Below are 13,676 nucleotides of genomic sequence, written 5' to 3'. Positions count from 1 at the left end.
ATTTTCCCCTCACATGAGTGAGACGATGTGGTTTTACAGACTGCATGTGTATATTTGAGAGATTTCTTTAGGTGGGTTAAACATTCCTAAACATTTAGGAACTCCTTTAACTTGGAACTCAATTTTGAAGTTTTGTGCCTAAATACTAACCTCTATTAACTTTAAAAATTAATTATGGAACATAATGAAATTCACTTTACACTTTCTGCATGATTTCAGATCCAGAGAGTAAGTTCTCTGCATGAAGCATTTACAGCAGGAAGTGTTATCTTCAGAGAACAAAAAAGGAAGGAAAAAAAAGTAGGTAGCCAGGAACTCATTGCTCTTTCTAAGGCAACCTATAATTCACTCTAATTAAAGCAGCCTTAATAGTATAATTGTTCTAAAAGAAAAGGAATCCTACAACATACACACATACATATACATATATATGTGTGTAACCTATAAGAAAGTGACTGTGCTGTTGGCGTGGAAGTCAGGAGCAAGTTAAAAATCATAAAGACAGCTTTTTACTTGTCCCATTTACATTCTATTGAATTGCAGATGCTTATCAGGAGACAAACTCCTGCAAACAGAAATTCCCAGAAGCCTCAGTGTATTTCATTTGACATCCATCACTACCTCTAACTACATCACTTTGCATTTAACTCCCACATGCAGTAAAGGAACATATTTTCCAAGTGGGTCATTAAGAAGTATAACATGCACTGTAGTAGTTTCCTCTCACGTTTCAACACATACCATAGAAAACCTACTAGTTCTTAAAAAAAGTCTTAACAGAATTAGAGTTTTGTTTAATGAGTCTTGGTAGAATAATTTTATGAGTTTATATGTGGATATTATGGTAAACCAGTGGTTCCACTTCCTTTTCTCACAAGTGACATTGCTAACATTCATACACACAGGTGGCTTCCTAAGGTCTATCTTCCCACTTTCTTCACTTTACTCCGTAAGAATGAAAAAATCATGGAAGACTAATAAATTGTCTCCCAATAACATAAGCCTAAACCCCTTCCTTCCCTCTTGCTGCTTGCCCGAACAGCGCAGCCTGCCACTGGCCAGGGGAGACCTGTCCTCCCAAGTCCCATTTCTCTGCTGGAGGAAAGCCCCACAGACCTAGGGAAACACCATAAGCAACCCTGTGGCAGATCCTGCAGGCAATTGCCAGTCCATCTTTAAACATCTGCTGTGTCAGGTTTGAAGGAGAAGTATACCTAGCAGATTACTCATCTTAACTTTTAAGCAAGATCTTGTTTAACAAAGGGTACTTTTATCAAGGGCACAAATTGGCAACAATGCAACTGAATCACAAAAGGATAAAACAGGTCTTTTATATTACATGCAAAAATCGGAACCTCCTAAATTTCTCCTAATCTTTCAAGGAACTAGTTAAATTAGGTTTAACACTATTCCTATCAAAGACAGTTTTCAGAGCCATGTAAAACAAAGAGTCTGAGGCTACAGTGGAATAACTGAGGCTTATTTTCTTCCCCCTAATGAAACTTTTCTTCCTTGCTTCTTGTGACTGGGCACTAGGATACCACACGGTAATCAGAGAGCTTGGGTCATTTTCTTTTCCCACCCTATTCAAGATTGTTTAACATTTCTGTGGTACATATTGATTGTTAGTTTTACAAGGTTCTTCCAAGATTTATAACAAGTAGCTTTCTAGAAGCTTTGCAGAACACCTATACACAGCACAAATGCAATAAGAGAGTGCTTATAGGATGAAGTTGATTAAGACTATGCACTTCTTTTTAGATGGATTTAGAAGGAAACACCTCACTGCTCTGTCAAGGAAACCCCACATATGCAGATTTTATCCTGTTTTGAAGGAATGCACTCTCGGAGGTGAAGTATTTTTGCTTATTGTGTTAAAAAAATAAAATTAAAAGACATTCTGCCTAAGAAAAAAAATCAGCAGGAGTCTTCTACATGAAAATCTGATACAGAGTTTTCTAGAATAATGTTTTCAATAATTCAACAATATCCTTCAGGAAAGGTTCAAACAAGTGCAGGCTGACCTGCAGAGAATTCCACTGAACTTCTCCTCACCCCCTTTTTTTTTTAATACACAAAATGGTGGTGGAGTATCTAAAACATCAGACAAGGAAGGAACAAAACTGTTCTCAGAAAGACAGAGAAAATTTTTAAATTTATATAGAGTTATCTTCTCACAATTATCTCCTCAGTCTCTACTGAAACCCAGAGAACTTCATCTATATGTTTAGTAACCAGTTATCTCATTTTGCCCAAGTACAACCTTCCCTAACAGTACCCAACAAATGGTTTTACTTGCACTCCATATAGATGGGCATCTGCAGCAACTGAGTTAATGCCCACAAGACCTCTGCCTTTGAAATTAGGTCGTGCATTGCAAGCCCTCCTTATTCTCAGGAAGGGGCGAAAGAGAGAAACCAGGCAATACGTTAATTTCTCTGGAACCCTCCTTGGAAGAACCCATAGCCTCATGACAACAAATAATTAAAAAATTATTTGGCAACTATTTTATCCTGTGAGTTCACTTTTTCAGAAAACTCAAAAGGGAACTACTAAACAGCCCAAGTCCAATTTCCTGCAGCAAGACACATTTTTGGTAATCAACTTGATCCGTCTTACCTTTTAATTTAAAATCCATTTGGACTAGATTGATACCACTCACCTTCCACCTAAATCCCTTTCTCTAACGTTTCTTATTGGCTAGCTGTAAACCTTCAAAAATGTCTAGCCAACAACAAAAAATCCTTCAAGCATGGAGGCACATAGCCAACAGGATGTATCAGGCATGAGGACTTAGACAGGGCTTAAGCTTCCATCTCTGATGCAACACCAGCACAGACTTCATATGCACTCCAGTCTGTAGTCTCTAAATACTTTGCTGCCATAGCCAAAGCATTAGGACTGTAGGGCATGGTTCAGAGCATACCAAAGACTACCCATATTTTCATATGCATACAAAAATTAGATGGAGATTTGCTAGAAAAGTTTAAGAAGTCTAAGTCACCTTAAGAGTCCTTCAAGTGACTGCCTTCCTCTCAACAATCATTTAGAGGAGTCCAATTTGCCTTCCACTCTTTGGACCAGAAGAACACAACACGATCAACTAGTACATCAGATGAGGCAGGAGAGATTACATACTGACCAGGTCTCACCTTACGGGATAGGATTTCCCTGATTTCTGAAATTCCTCAGTTTCCACTGAAAACTAGCTTGCTTTCTGTTTTTTTTATCTTTTTGAAATGACAGACTGTCAGCTGAAAAAATCAGATCTGCAACCCATCTTAAACTGTTTAATGAAATACTGAATTTTCTGCAAATTTCAAGATGGTTTTGAAATGAGATGCAAGACAGAAATTTAGAAGACTTCAGAAAAAAATGTAGAATTCTGCAACAATAAAGGCAAAAAAGTAAAACTTAGTAAATGAATTTTGCATTAAAAATAGTAAATCTTGTCTATTAAAATAAGTAGCAGCTTCCTGATTAACATATATGTTCTCATTAAAAAGGCAGGTACTCCAGTGATTTTTGCAAGGGGCATTATGAAGGTTAGGCTAGGAACTACCCTACTGAGATTAAGGTTGCAAACATGTAGCTCCACAGCAGCAGAGCCTGTTTATCATAGATTTAGACATAGACATACATATTAATATAAAAATCCTTCACCTGAAGGAAAAGCAATTCCAAAATACCAGAGCCCTAATAATGTATTTATATAATTTCAACACCAGATGGGAAAGACTGCTTTACCCAAGCGGGAAAATTCCTGAACACCAATATTGGTAGCAACATCTGCTCTGTTATTCTATAGATAATTTAAAAATGTATCAGCATGATGCCACTAACACTACTAGCATAACTTCCTTTGAATGATGTGTCAAGAGCAAACCAGTAGCTACACATGGCTTTCCTGCAACTCCCCACACAGTTCTAACACCACTAATCCTTTATTATTGAACAAGGTGAGAGGGCCATCCAAGTTTTACAAGTTTGTCAGGTTTTAAAAAAAAGAAAAAAAACCACGAAAACACATACACACATTATTTGAAATTGTATTCCTTTGATATCCTGATGGAGACAGCTGAGTAAGAAATGCTTTCTCAATACATCTAATCCATCTTTCTGCTACTGAAAGAAACTTTCTGTTGCATGACTCAGCTCTGTCTGGATCAACTGTTTGGATTACAGCTCAAAAATTATATTAATGAAAGCTGTCATGGTTTTATGCTTTTTTCCACTGATTCAATCCTGCAAATATTAACAAAATGAACAACTTTGCCAATCTCAGATGGAAAACTTGCTTGAATACCTCTAATTTACAAAAAGCCAAAACCAAACACAAAATACTGAGCAACTGACCTGTGAGCCTCTGGGTCCTCGTTTGTGATCCCATTCAGAATGCCCCATGAGCTGAAAAACAAAGAAAAGCACAGGTAAGTGAGAAATTGCACACATTAGCTTTAATTGAAACATTCACGCTTTTATAGCCATTACACATTTTATTTGAAAAAACAGGTTTGCTTTTATATTTCACACAGCTTTTAGTTTCATAATGAGGATGAGAAGCCTTGGGAGTTGTTACTATAACTTTGTACCTTTACTTTCAGAGCCAAAACACATCTGGCATCACAACACTGCCCATGCCAATAAAATTCACACTGCCATAGATCCAGCTTTAGCCAAATATTTAATACTGATCTGGCAAAAGGAGAGATGATATATTAACAAGGTGATTACCAAAACCAGGGGACATTTGATTAAATAGCAATGCATATTTTATACCAGGCATGAAAGTTAGCAACAGCTTTAATTCTGTCCCACCACTGAATTACTCTCAATGTAATAAAAAAGTAGAGGTACACCCTCTAAAGGAAAACAGGTTGGGGTCATTACATTGCAGAGGAAAGCAAAGAGAGAGAGAGAGTTTAGAGATGATGGGTTCTTGTGGAAATTAAGATTTGTGATGGTATATAGCTCCTCAGGTTAAAGAGAAGGCAAGCATTAATTATAGCCCAAATTCAGCTCTCAAATCCTCTGTGCAGCCCTACAGGAGATCGTGTCGTGAGACAATTGGTCAGACATTGGATGGTACAGAGAGACTCCAGAAAAAAAAATTTGTCTTCTCCCATCTTTTTTCTACTGTACTTCCTTAACTGTACGATAACACAGGCACTCACTCTCTTTCTTTAAGCAACATACAATTTGCACACAGCAGCTCCTTCCATGTATGGTGGGGGACAAAAGAAGAGGAGAGAGAATACCCAGTAGGCTTTATTACTGCTTTATGTATCTGAAGATTATGGGAAAACGTGAACTGCTGACACTAAAGCTATCCTCACACCTGCCTTAAAAACCCTGGAAAGCCCCAGGGAGTGCCCAGGCACAGCTCTGGTCGAGCCCGAGCCATGCAGCACACAAGGCGGCTGCCGCTGCTAATCCTGCCTCCGAGCGCTCGGCCGGAGTGTTCCAGCCTGGGAGCTGGCATTTTTTTACAGCTACTCAGGGATCTCTTCTGGGTAATGCTTTTTCTTACTCATATGAGCATAGCTTAATGCAAATATAAAAATATGTGAATGAAAGATAGGAGGGTTAGAGACATGTAATGACTTATAGTCATGAACATTTTCTTGCTCTTTTCTTCCCAACATTCTTTCCCAAAGGAAATGCCTTCTCCCAGGTCAGAGGTAGGCAATGAGATTTACAACCTATGCTTATTGCAGAACATGCTTTCGAAAGACCCATCCCAGGACAAGAGATTAAAATTACTTTGAAAAATGAGGAAAGCCACATACATCTCATATGAAACCTTTATCTCCTCCATTAACTGCTCCTACTTACCCTTTCCTTCTCCAAGGGCCCCTTCATTTCTTTAAGTTATTATTTACAATTACCTGCCCCCGTAACTGGAGACAAACCACACATGCAGATAGGCATCAAAGATTAGAAATGTCACACCATTTTTTCACCTGATACAGCCTCATGACTGACCCCCTCATTTTACTGTAATTATTTCCTTTTTCCATACACTGTTGGTGGAAACACTAGCTGTGCCAGGTTTCCCTGTTTGTTTCTCCATACTGTTATGTTTGCTCATTACTGTATGAAACCGAGCTTTGATGTTTATGAAAGCTGGCCTCTCAGTAAATAACCAGCATGCAAAAGAGATGCATCTACCAAAGGTTATGTGCTTCACAAGAATCTCTGCCAAAACCCTCATACCTGTGCTTCCTCCCTGGCTCCTGCCACTCTGGACCAAGAAAACCTCTTCAGTTTTAACTCCTCAGCCCCTATGCCTTGTGGGGAAGTGGTGCCTGCTTTCTTAATTTACTTGGCTAAAGAAAAATTAATTTAGCATGAGTCTGACCACCTGCGATTCCCAGCATGATAAGAGATATCTTTACCTACAACTTCCTACCAGCGAAATTAGCACAAAAAATATGCCTGTTATTTCACAGTTAAGAAAAAAGCATTAATGTTACAGGCCTGGCTGTGGTTACTGTGCTTCTCCAGGCTCTATAGATATTTGGCAGTGCATACCACACCCTCAAAACCAAGTGTAGCATGAGATCCCACTGACAGGTTTTTCATGCTCCTACCCTCACTGAATCCATAGTTTACTGAAAAGTGAAGGGTTGCTTTACTATTGCCACCAAAAATAAGCAACGCAGTTAAGAGTCAAGCTTGGAGTTGTTGTTCCCATTAGAGAAGGTACACCAAATGTAGGGATGCTTCCAGTCCAGCCAGTCCCAGGAAACCAGACTGATGTGTGCCAGGGGTGGTTACTTGTGATCACCACCAATCCTCAAGCCCAAATCAAGTCCTCTTAAACATTCATTCTTCTTCAGGCACGGTTTACCCGCCCTGTTCCCTGTTCCCCAGTTACTGCCTGGTGCTTCATATCTCCACCCAGAGTTTTTCAGCCCCCGAAGTGCTCTCCTGTGCTTCCCCAGCCCCACAGTCAGCCCTGCTCTGCTCCGCTTCTCCTCCTCCTCCTCCACAGCTTGCCCAAGTCCCCCACCTCTGGCCCTGCTCTTCTACCAGGTGTGGGCAATCCTGTGGTGCTCTGCAGACTGGATTTTGCAGCAGCAGCTAATGTTACAGTGAAAAATCAGTCCAAAGGCTATAACAGCTTGTCCTTGCTCCATTTCTCAGCATCTAACTATCAAAATCACTTATGGAAGAGAGTCCATCCAAAGTCACCAATGAAGCAACGAGTCATAAACGTATGGAACCAACGGAGTGACCCCTTGCTTATTCTGACACCTTTTTATTAGCAAACTGCTAACTCTCCATAGCAAATTACACAACCCACTTTTCATTTAATTTATCTACAAACATGCCTTTGTGGAATCAGCCGTGTTTGTATTTTTGCTGATACATCCACTGCCCCTAGTGTAAAAGAATATCAACACCATTGTTCTCTCTTTGTACGTCACGTACTATATGCCAGGATACTCTACAGAGTTAACCCTGTGGTTATCACCTGGTAAAATGGTGAGCACGAGGAAGCAAAGGAAGAGTTCTAGGTTGGTAAGAGACCTTGCCAATTCTAGGCAGTTTTCAAGCATGGTAGTAAGATGCATGACCCTAGGAAGCCAACCTTTTCCTCCCATTTTTATAACCTACCAAATCTTACCTGGCTTTAAAATGTATTTCTTCCTCACAATCTAGAAAACAGTTTTCATCTCACACTAGAATGTTCTTGGCATATTTGCAATGGACCATAGCAACAAAGGAGTGAAGGAGGAAAAAATGAAATAAAACTTATATCACACTTACAAAAGGGCCTCAAGCTTTAAGACAGAAGACAGAAAACAAAACAAATAAACAGGTAGAGCAGTTGTAACAAAAACTCTGCCAGGCCAACATACTGCAGAGGGATGATTGCCTCAGTATGGCACCCTTTGGCTCAACAAGCCATGCTGTGATAGATTACTTCTGAACCTGGGAAAGATTTTCTTTAAATGGACAAACAGTAAGTGCTGGTAACAAACAGTAAGTACAATATGCAGAAAAGGAGGAAAGCAAGTATGTCTGACCCATCAGGCTACTTGGAAATCACAATTTCCACAAGCTTTATAGAAATCAAAAGATGAAGAAAACAGTATTTGGGGAAAAAAAAAAAAAGGCAAGCAAACAACCACAAACACTCAGAAACACAGAGAGCGTACATAAATCCACTTGAGTCTGAGTCAACCTTCTGAAATCACAAAAAAAGAAAAAATATATTGTTTATTTGGTGCATGGATGAAAACAGAGATACAGACACAAAAATGCATTTGGAAGTAGAAGGATTTGTGTTTATCACTAGCAGAAGGGTTTGTTCTAGACCTCACCACCTCCTCTAAAAATTACTATGAATCGATTTGGTCCAGAGTGATGGTAAACAGCCTCACACCACCCAATTACTTTTCTTTATCCTTCTAACTGACCAGGCTGCTGAGGCTGAGTGTACCAGCAGCAGAAAAGGAGGGATAAAACCAAAATCAAACTCCCACATGGCTTATATGTGTGCAGTCTCTCTCAGAAGGAAAGTATCTACTTTGCATTTCATCTAAAACTGTCCTGGAAACCCAGCTCTGACAGTTTTAATGCTTAAAGATGAAGGCAGCTTTCAGCAACAAGAACAACTCTTGAATGTTCAAGAATGCACAAAAACACGGGCTTTGCTAAAGCCAACTGGCTCGCTCTACCCTACTAAATTGACTAAGAGGTCTCCAGGGAAAACAGCCTCCCCCAGACCAGCTGAGTGTGAGAACTGTGAATGGAAGAGGAGGCGGGAATGGAGAAGACCCTAATACCAAAATCACAGTCACAGAGAGAAAAAGAGAAATGAAATGGGACTAGCTCGCTCTGAACATATGGGGTGGTAGCCTGTGCTCTAAAACTCAGGCTTTCGCTATAAACACTACGACGTCTCTAGGCCTTGTGGTTGTAAAGCCAAATTTTAAATGTAAACCAGATGTTCACTAATGCAATGATACCTGCAAAGGAGTAAGGAATGGTAGAAGGGACTGCCTGCATTAGGTATCTGAGATACCCATGCCAAAGCAGAACAAAGACATTTAAAAATTAGCATCTTCAGCTCTCACCTCTCTAAATCCAGTTCTTCTCCTATTTGGTGATTTAATTAAAGCCCCAGCATATGATTACATAATAATCTAAACTTTCATTAAAATTCATAAACCATAATTCTAAGTCTCCTTAGTGTTAGAGAACTGCAGGAAAATGTGACCCACACGTACCATAAAAGATCTAATTAAATAAAAAGATAGAAAGTAAATAATGACAATTCAAACCTTTTTAGCTCTTTCTAGGTCTTGTTTTTCCCTTAAATCATCTTTTCTGGCCTAGGTTTTTTATTTTAGCACCCTTGAATCACCAATACTACTAACTATGACATGGCTGGAAAAAAGAACAAACCCAACAACCCAAAAAACAACTCACAGAAATACAAAAGGCATAATCTTATTATAAGGACCTCCACAACTGGGCACAAGTGTGAAAAAACCCCAACATTTAGAATATGAGCAGTCCCATGTATATTCTTAGGAAGGGGAGGGAGTCCTCAGTAGCAGAATGCAATAGCAGTAGCAAGTCCTCAGTAGTGGTTTGAAAACACAGGGTTTTTTTATTTAAGCAAATATAACATGCAGCACAGTTTCATTAGAGGGAATGAGCAGATCTTTTAATGGTAAGTACTTAAGAGGACCAATGAAGCAGTTACTTAGTGTTTAATAAAAGACTTTAAATCAATTCAGAGCCTATTCTAATTTATTCAGATTATAGTCTGCTACTCTGGAATTCTATTTACATATATATTTACACATACACAAAAGACTTTTACAGTTATAAAAATAATTAAATGGTGATGACAAAGGTGAGCTAAATCAGCCATAACTCACGAAAGCCTGCGATTCAAATGGGATTCAAACAGACTGAAGCAGGATCACATAGTCCAAATGCATGTGTCAGGACCTTGCCCCAACTCACTGGCTTCTTCCCTTGGACTTTAAAGATTTCAGACCATGGCTGGACACCACGTTTCCATTACAGTGAGCATAAGAGAGCCCTGCCCTGCTCTCCGCTAATGAATAAACGAAAGGAGAGCACCAAGCAAAGCACAGGAATGCTGGAGAAATTGCTCCTCTGCCCCACCTGTGACTGGGAGCCAAACACTTAGCATCCAATATTCTCTGTTGAACTGGCTGCAATACATGAATAGGATACCCTGAGCTCCCCCAAACAGCTGAGAACCTGTAAAAATGCCTTTTTGCCACTCCTGCAAGGATTTAGAGCATTTAGTAGCAGCAAAAATTAATTACCAATGAGATTCTGCAAAGTTTTGGCTGGGTGGCGGCCAGCAGTTTTAAGAGTTGCTTATATTTGGGAATCAGTGTCCAGTAGAGCTAGATAGGAGCATCCAATCTGGCTGGCACCTGGTTTCAACCTTCGCCAAAATAGCAGAGCCTGTATTTAAACATGAGCATAACATCTTCCCTCTTTGGAAGTGATTTTGTTGAATGGGCATGTTGAGGATGTGGAACAGTGTCTCACTGTTGAGTTTTTTGACACTGCCTCCTTACAGCTTGCGCTGAATGGGGCACAGTATGATACATATTCTCTGACTGAATGGGTATTAGCTATGCTTCAGTCAGGATCATATTTCCACTGGTAAAAAGAAACTGTTTGTTACCAGCATGTAGGCACAAAATGTTCCCGATAAATTTCTTTTTCAGTAACAAAAAAGCACAAATTATTTCCTTGATTACATATTAGAAGAAACATTTATTTTTACAAATATGCAGGAGTCAAGTCATACAGAAACTAGCAGGGTGTTTTTGCACGTGCTATTTTGAGTAGGATTCCTTCTATTCGATAGACTGTTCCCTGCACTTTCATGGTAATCAAGACAAACGAGGTGATTTACTGACTCGACTGACTTCGGGAGTGCAGTTTTGGTGTGGACACCATCAGCAGGAGAAGCTAAGCGAGCTGTAGCTTCTGAGATTCAGCACTGCCAGATCCTGATAATGTAACAGGGGAGCAACTGCATGGCTGCACTGACCACCTTCTCCATCAAATGGCAGAGCTGCAGCTTGCCCTGCAGGAATCCAAAATGTCAGAGATGTCTTCCTTGCTGTGTGGTGAGCATGATCATACACAGGCACGTGTAGGCTATGACACACAGATAGCGAAGTGCTCCAATATTTGGAAAAACAATCCCTTTTCCACAACCACTCGCCAATTCCCAGGGTCAGCTTAAAGCACGAGATGTCAGAGCTGCGCTGTTCAGCCAGATATGTGAGCTGCACGCTCACCCCATCGCGGCCTCTGGCTGTGCAATTAGTGGGGAGGAAACTCTCCACCCAAATGCTCCCAATGCGGTAGAGCCCTGCAAATCATCAAGGTCAGCCCCCGTTCTGAGGCTGGTTAAAAAAAACCAACCCTCCCACCCCGATAAACTAACTCAATCAATAAATTGGGTGGGGTATAAGAGCCTCTCAGTTGCTTCCTAATCAAATAAGTTGTTTCAAAGGTTTGTGGGCTGCTGGACAACACCTGGAAGCAGAGATAAGATTTTTAAACTGAGGCACAGGCAGAAATGCTTTGAAACTTGGCATTGCTTTGAACTGGAGGCAGGGGCAGCATGGTAGGATGATGGGTCTGGAGGGGGAGCTGCAGTGAACGGCTTCCCTGCAGGATGAGCCCCGTGTGGGGATGGAGTTAAGCCCTCTGAAACTGGTACCCTGGTGAAGCTGGAAGCCCCAGAGGGAGCTGCCTCCTCAACCCCTACAGCCCTCTCACAGCCTGGCTGGCAGGTCAAACAACGAACCACAGCACCGCCAGAGGCCACACAAAATGGGAAAAACATATATCAGGCAGATACTCTGTTGAGACAGTGAACACGATACTGAGCCGCTGTGGCAGAAGGGAACGGAGAAAATAGGGCACTCGGTGAGGTAAGGCTGAGGGGAGGCGAACGGGCACTGCAGCACAGGAGGACAACCCAAAAGGCACCAGCAGTGAGTGCCCCACAGGCACGGCGAAGAAACCGTCCCAAGCACTTAACCAGGGACTCAGCTCCAAAGGAATAAAAGGAATGAGATCATATCTGGCGCTGGGCGAGACGGCAAGAGAGAGACTACATTTTTGAGGACTTTTCTCATGGCAGCATATGACCTTTTAGAATATTTCCAGACAATAAAATGCATCTGACTTCTTCAGGGATCCTGGCTCCCTTGCACAGGGGCAGGAGGCACGAAAACATATGACACGGCAAACTGGCAGCAGTGGGTTTGTGGACAACTGTCATGCCCCTTGCTCCATGCCACTTCTTGAAATGAGCAGGTTTAACTTTAGATAGTGTGAAGATACTGTGAAATAAAAAAAACGTAGGTGGGAAAAAGAAAAGGCAGGGGAATATCCACCTCCACACCCTGTATCTGGATTTATATAAATTTTTGTCACAACTACTTAAACAGATGACAGTAGTAAAGCAAATCCCTACAGGTTCCTATTATTTTCAGTCCTACCATCAAATTTCTCAGGTCCCTATTAATCTTTCACACATCAAACAGGATTTTAAACAATGGGTTTTGGAGGCAGAGCTGTAGTAAAATACAGAAAAGGACTGATTTTTTTTTTTTTTTTTTTTTTTAAAGAAAAGCAACTCTTATTCTTCAGTGATCCCCAAGGATGGATGCCACGCAAAGAGCTACTTGCAAATGTGGAGCAGATTTCTTTTAGCAAAGGCTTCCTAAGTTAATAGTCTTATCTTAATCTGGATATTTAAAAGATTTCCAGAATAAATGACTAAACAATTAAACTGATCATAAATAGACTTCTTATCCCCTTAAACTGATCTGGTGGATTAATAATAGGCATGTTGATCTGGTGGACTAGTATTCAACAAGCAAAAGCGTTCACCAAATTTTCCATGTACTCACCTTCCCATTCTGAGCATAATCATGAAAACCAAAGCCCTCGAAAAAAATATCCATACTCGTGAGATAAAAAATGTGGGCACAGATACTCTGATATCCTCTCACCTTGGCCATGGCCATAATTTACAGACAGTAACCTACAGAAGACAATTCTTTGGTATGGGGATGCCAGGGCAACACAGCAATATCAAGACTCCTAAATGTAACATCAAGCTGACAAAAGAACAAAAATAGATTATTAAAAAGAAGAAAATTACTATTTAAACCTTGCTTACTATTCAAAGTAGACAATTAAGTTCCTGGATTTCAAAGCTACACGGTCAAGTCCATCCTGGTGTAATTAAGTTCCTAGAAAAAGTCAGAAAGCTTATTTACTTTTTTTCCATTGGGAATCATTAACTATGCATTAAGAACCCCAGTCACAATACCAAGCCTGGCACAGGCTTGACAAAGTAGCTACCTACAGCAGCAGACAAAGTCAGCATAGTCTGAAAGCACGTTTAGGTATCTAAAGCCTATTATTTATTTTTTAAAGGAGTCTAAAGACTTCTACAAAAAAATCTGCTCTGCAATGTATGTTACCAATACCGTTCTCTCTTTAGTGCATAGTTTTTCTCTCACTTTCCATCTTTTCAGAGATTCTAGTTTCATATACAGTATTTGCACTTTCTGTTGTTACTCAACAGAAGCCTCAAAGATGACAGGCACTCTTTTCAGCTGGTTATCAGTGCA

The 13,676-nt window shown here is 40.4% G+C and overlaps 1 protein-coding gene across 6 annotated transcripts in view; it reads right to left on the bottom strand.

Annotated features, from left to right (window-relative positions):
- The window catches only part of PDE3A (phosphodiesterase 3A), a 267,927-nt gene that overhangs the window by 98,241 nt on the left and 156,010 nt on the right, over positions 1 to 13,676 (bottom strand). For all 6 annotated transcript variants that reach the window (XM_072874501.1, XM_072874537.1, XM_072874529.1 and 3 more), the window contains exon 2: positions 4,357 to 4,407. In XM_072874501.1, coding sequence (XP_072730602.1) covers positions 4,357 to 4,407 — 51 coding nt within the window. The remainder of the gene's footprint in view (positions 1 to 4,356; positions 4,408 to 13,676) is intronic.

This window comes from Ciconia boyciana, chromosome 1 (genome assembly GCF_034638445.1).
Source record: "Ciconia boyciana chromosome 1, ASM3463844v1, whole genome shotgun sequence".
Lineage (NCBI taxonomy): Eukaryota > Metazoa > Chordata > Aves > Ciconiiformes > Ciconiidae > Ciconia > Ciconia boyciana.
This window is presented reverse-complemented; position numbering and strand designations above follow the sequence as displayed.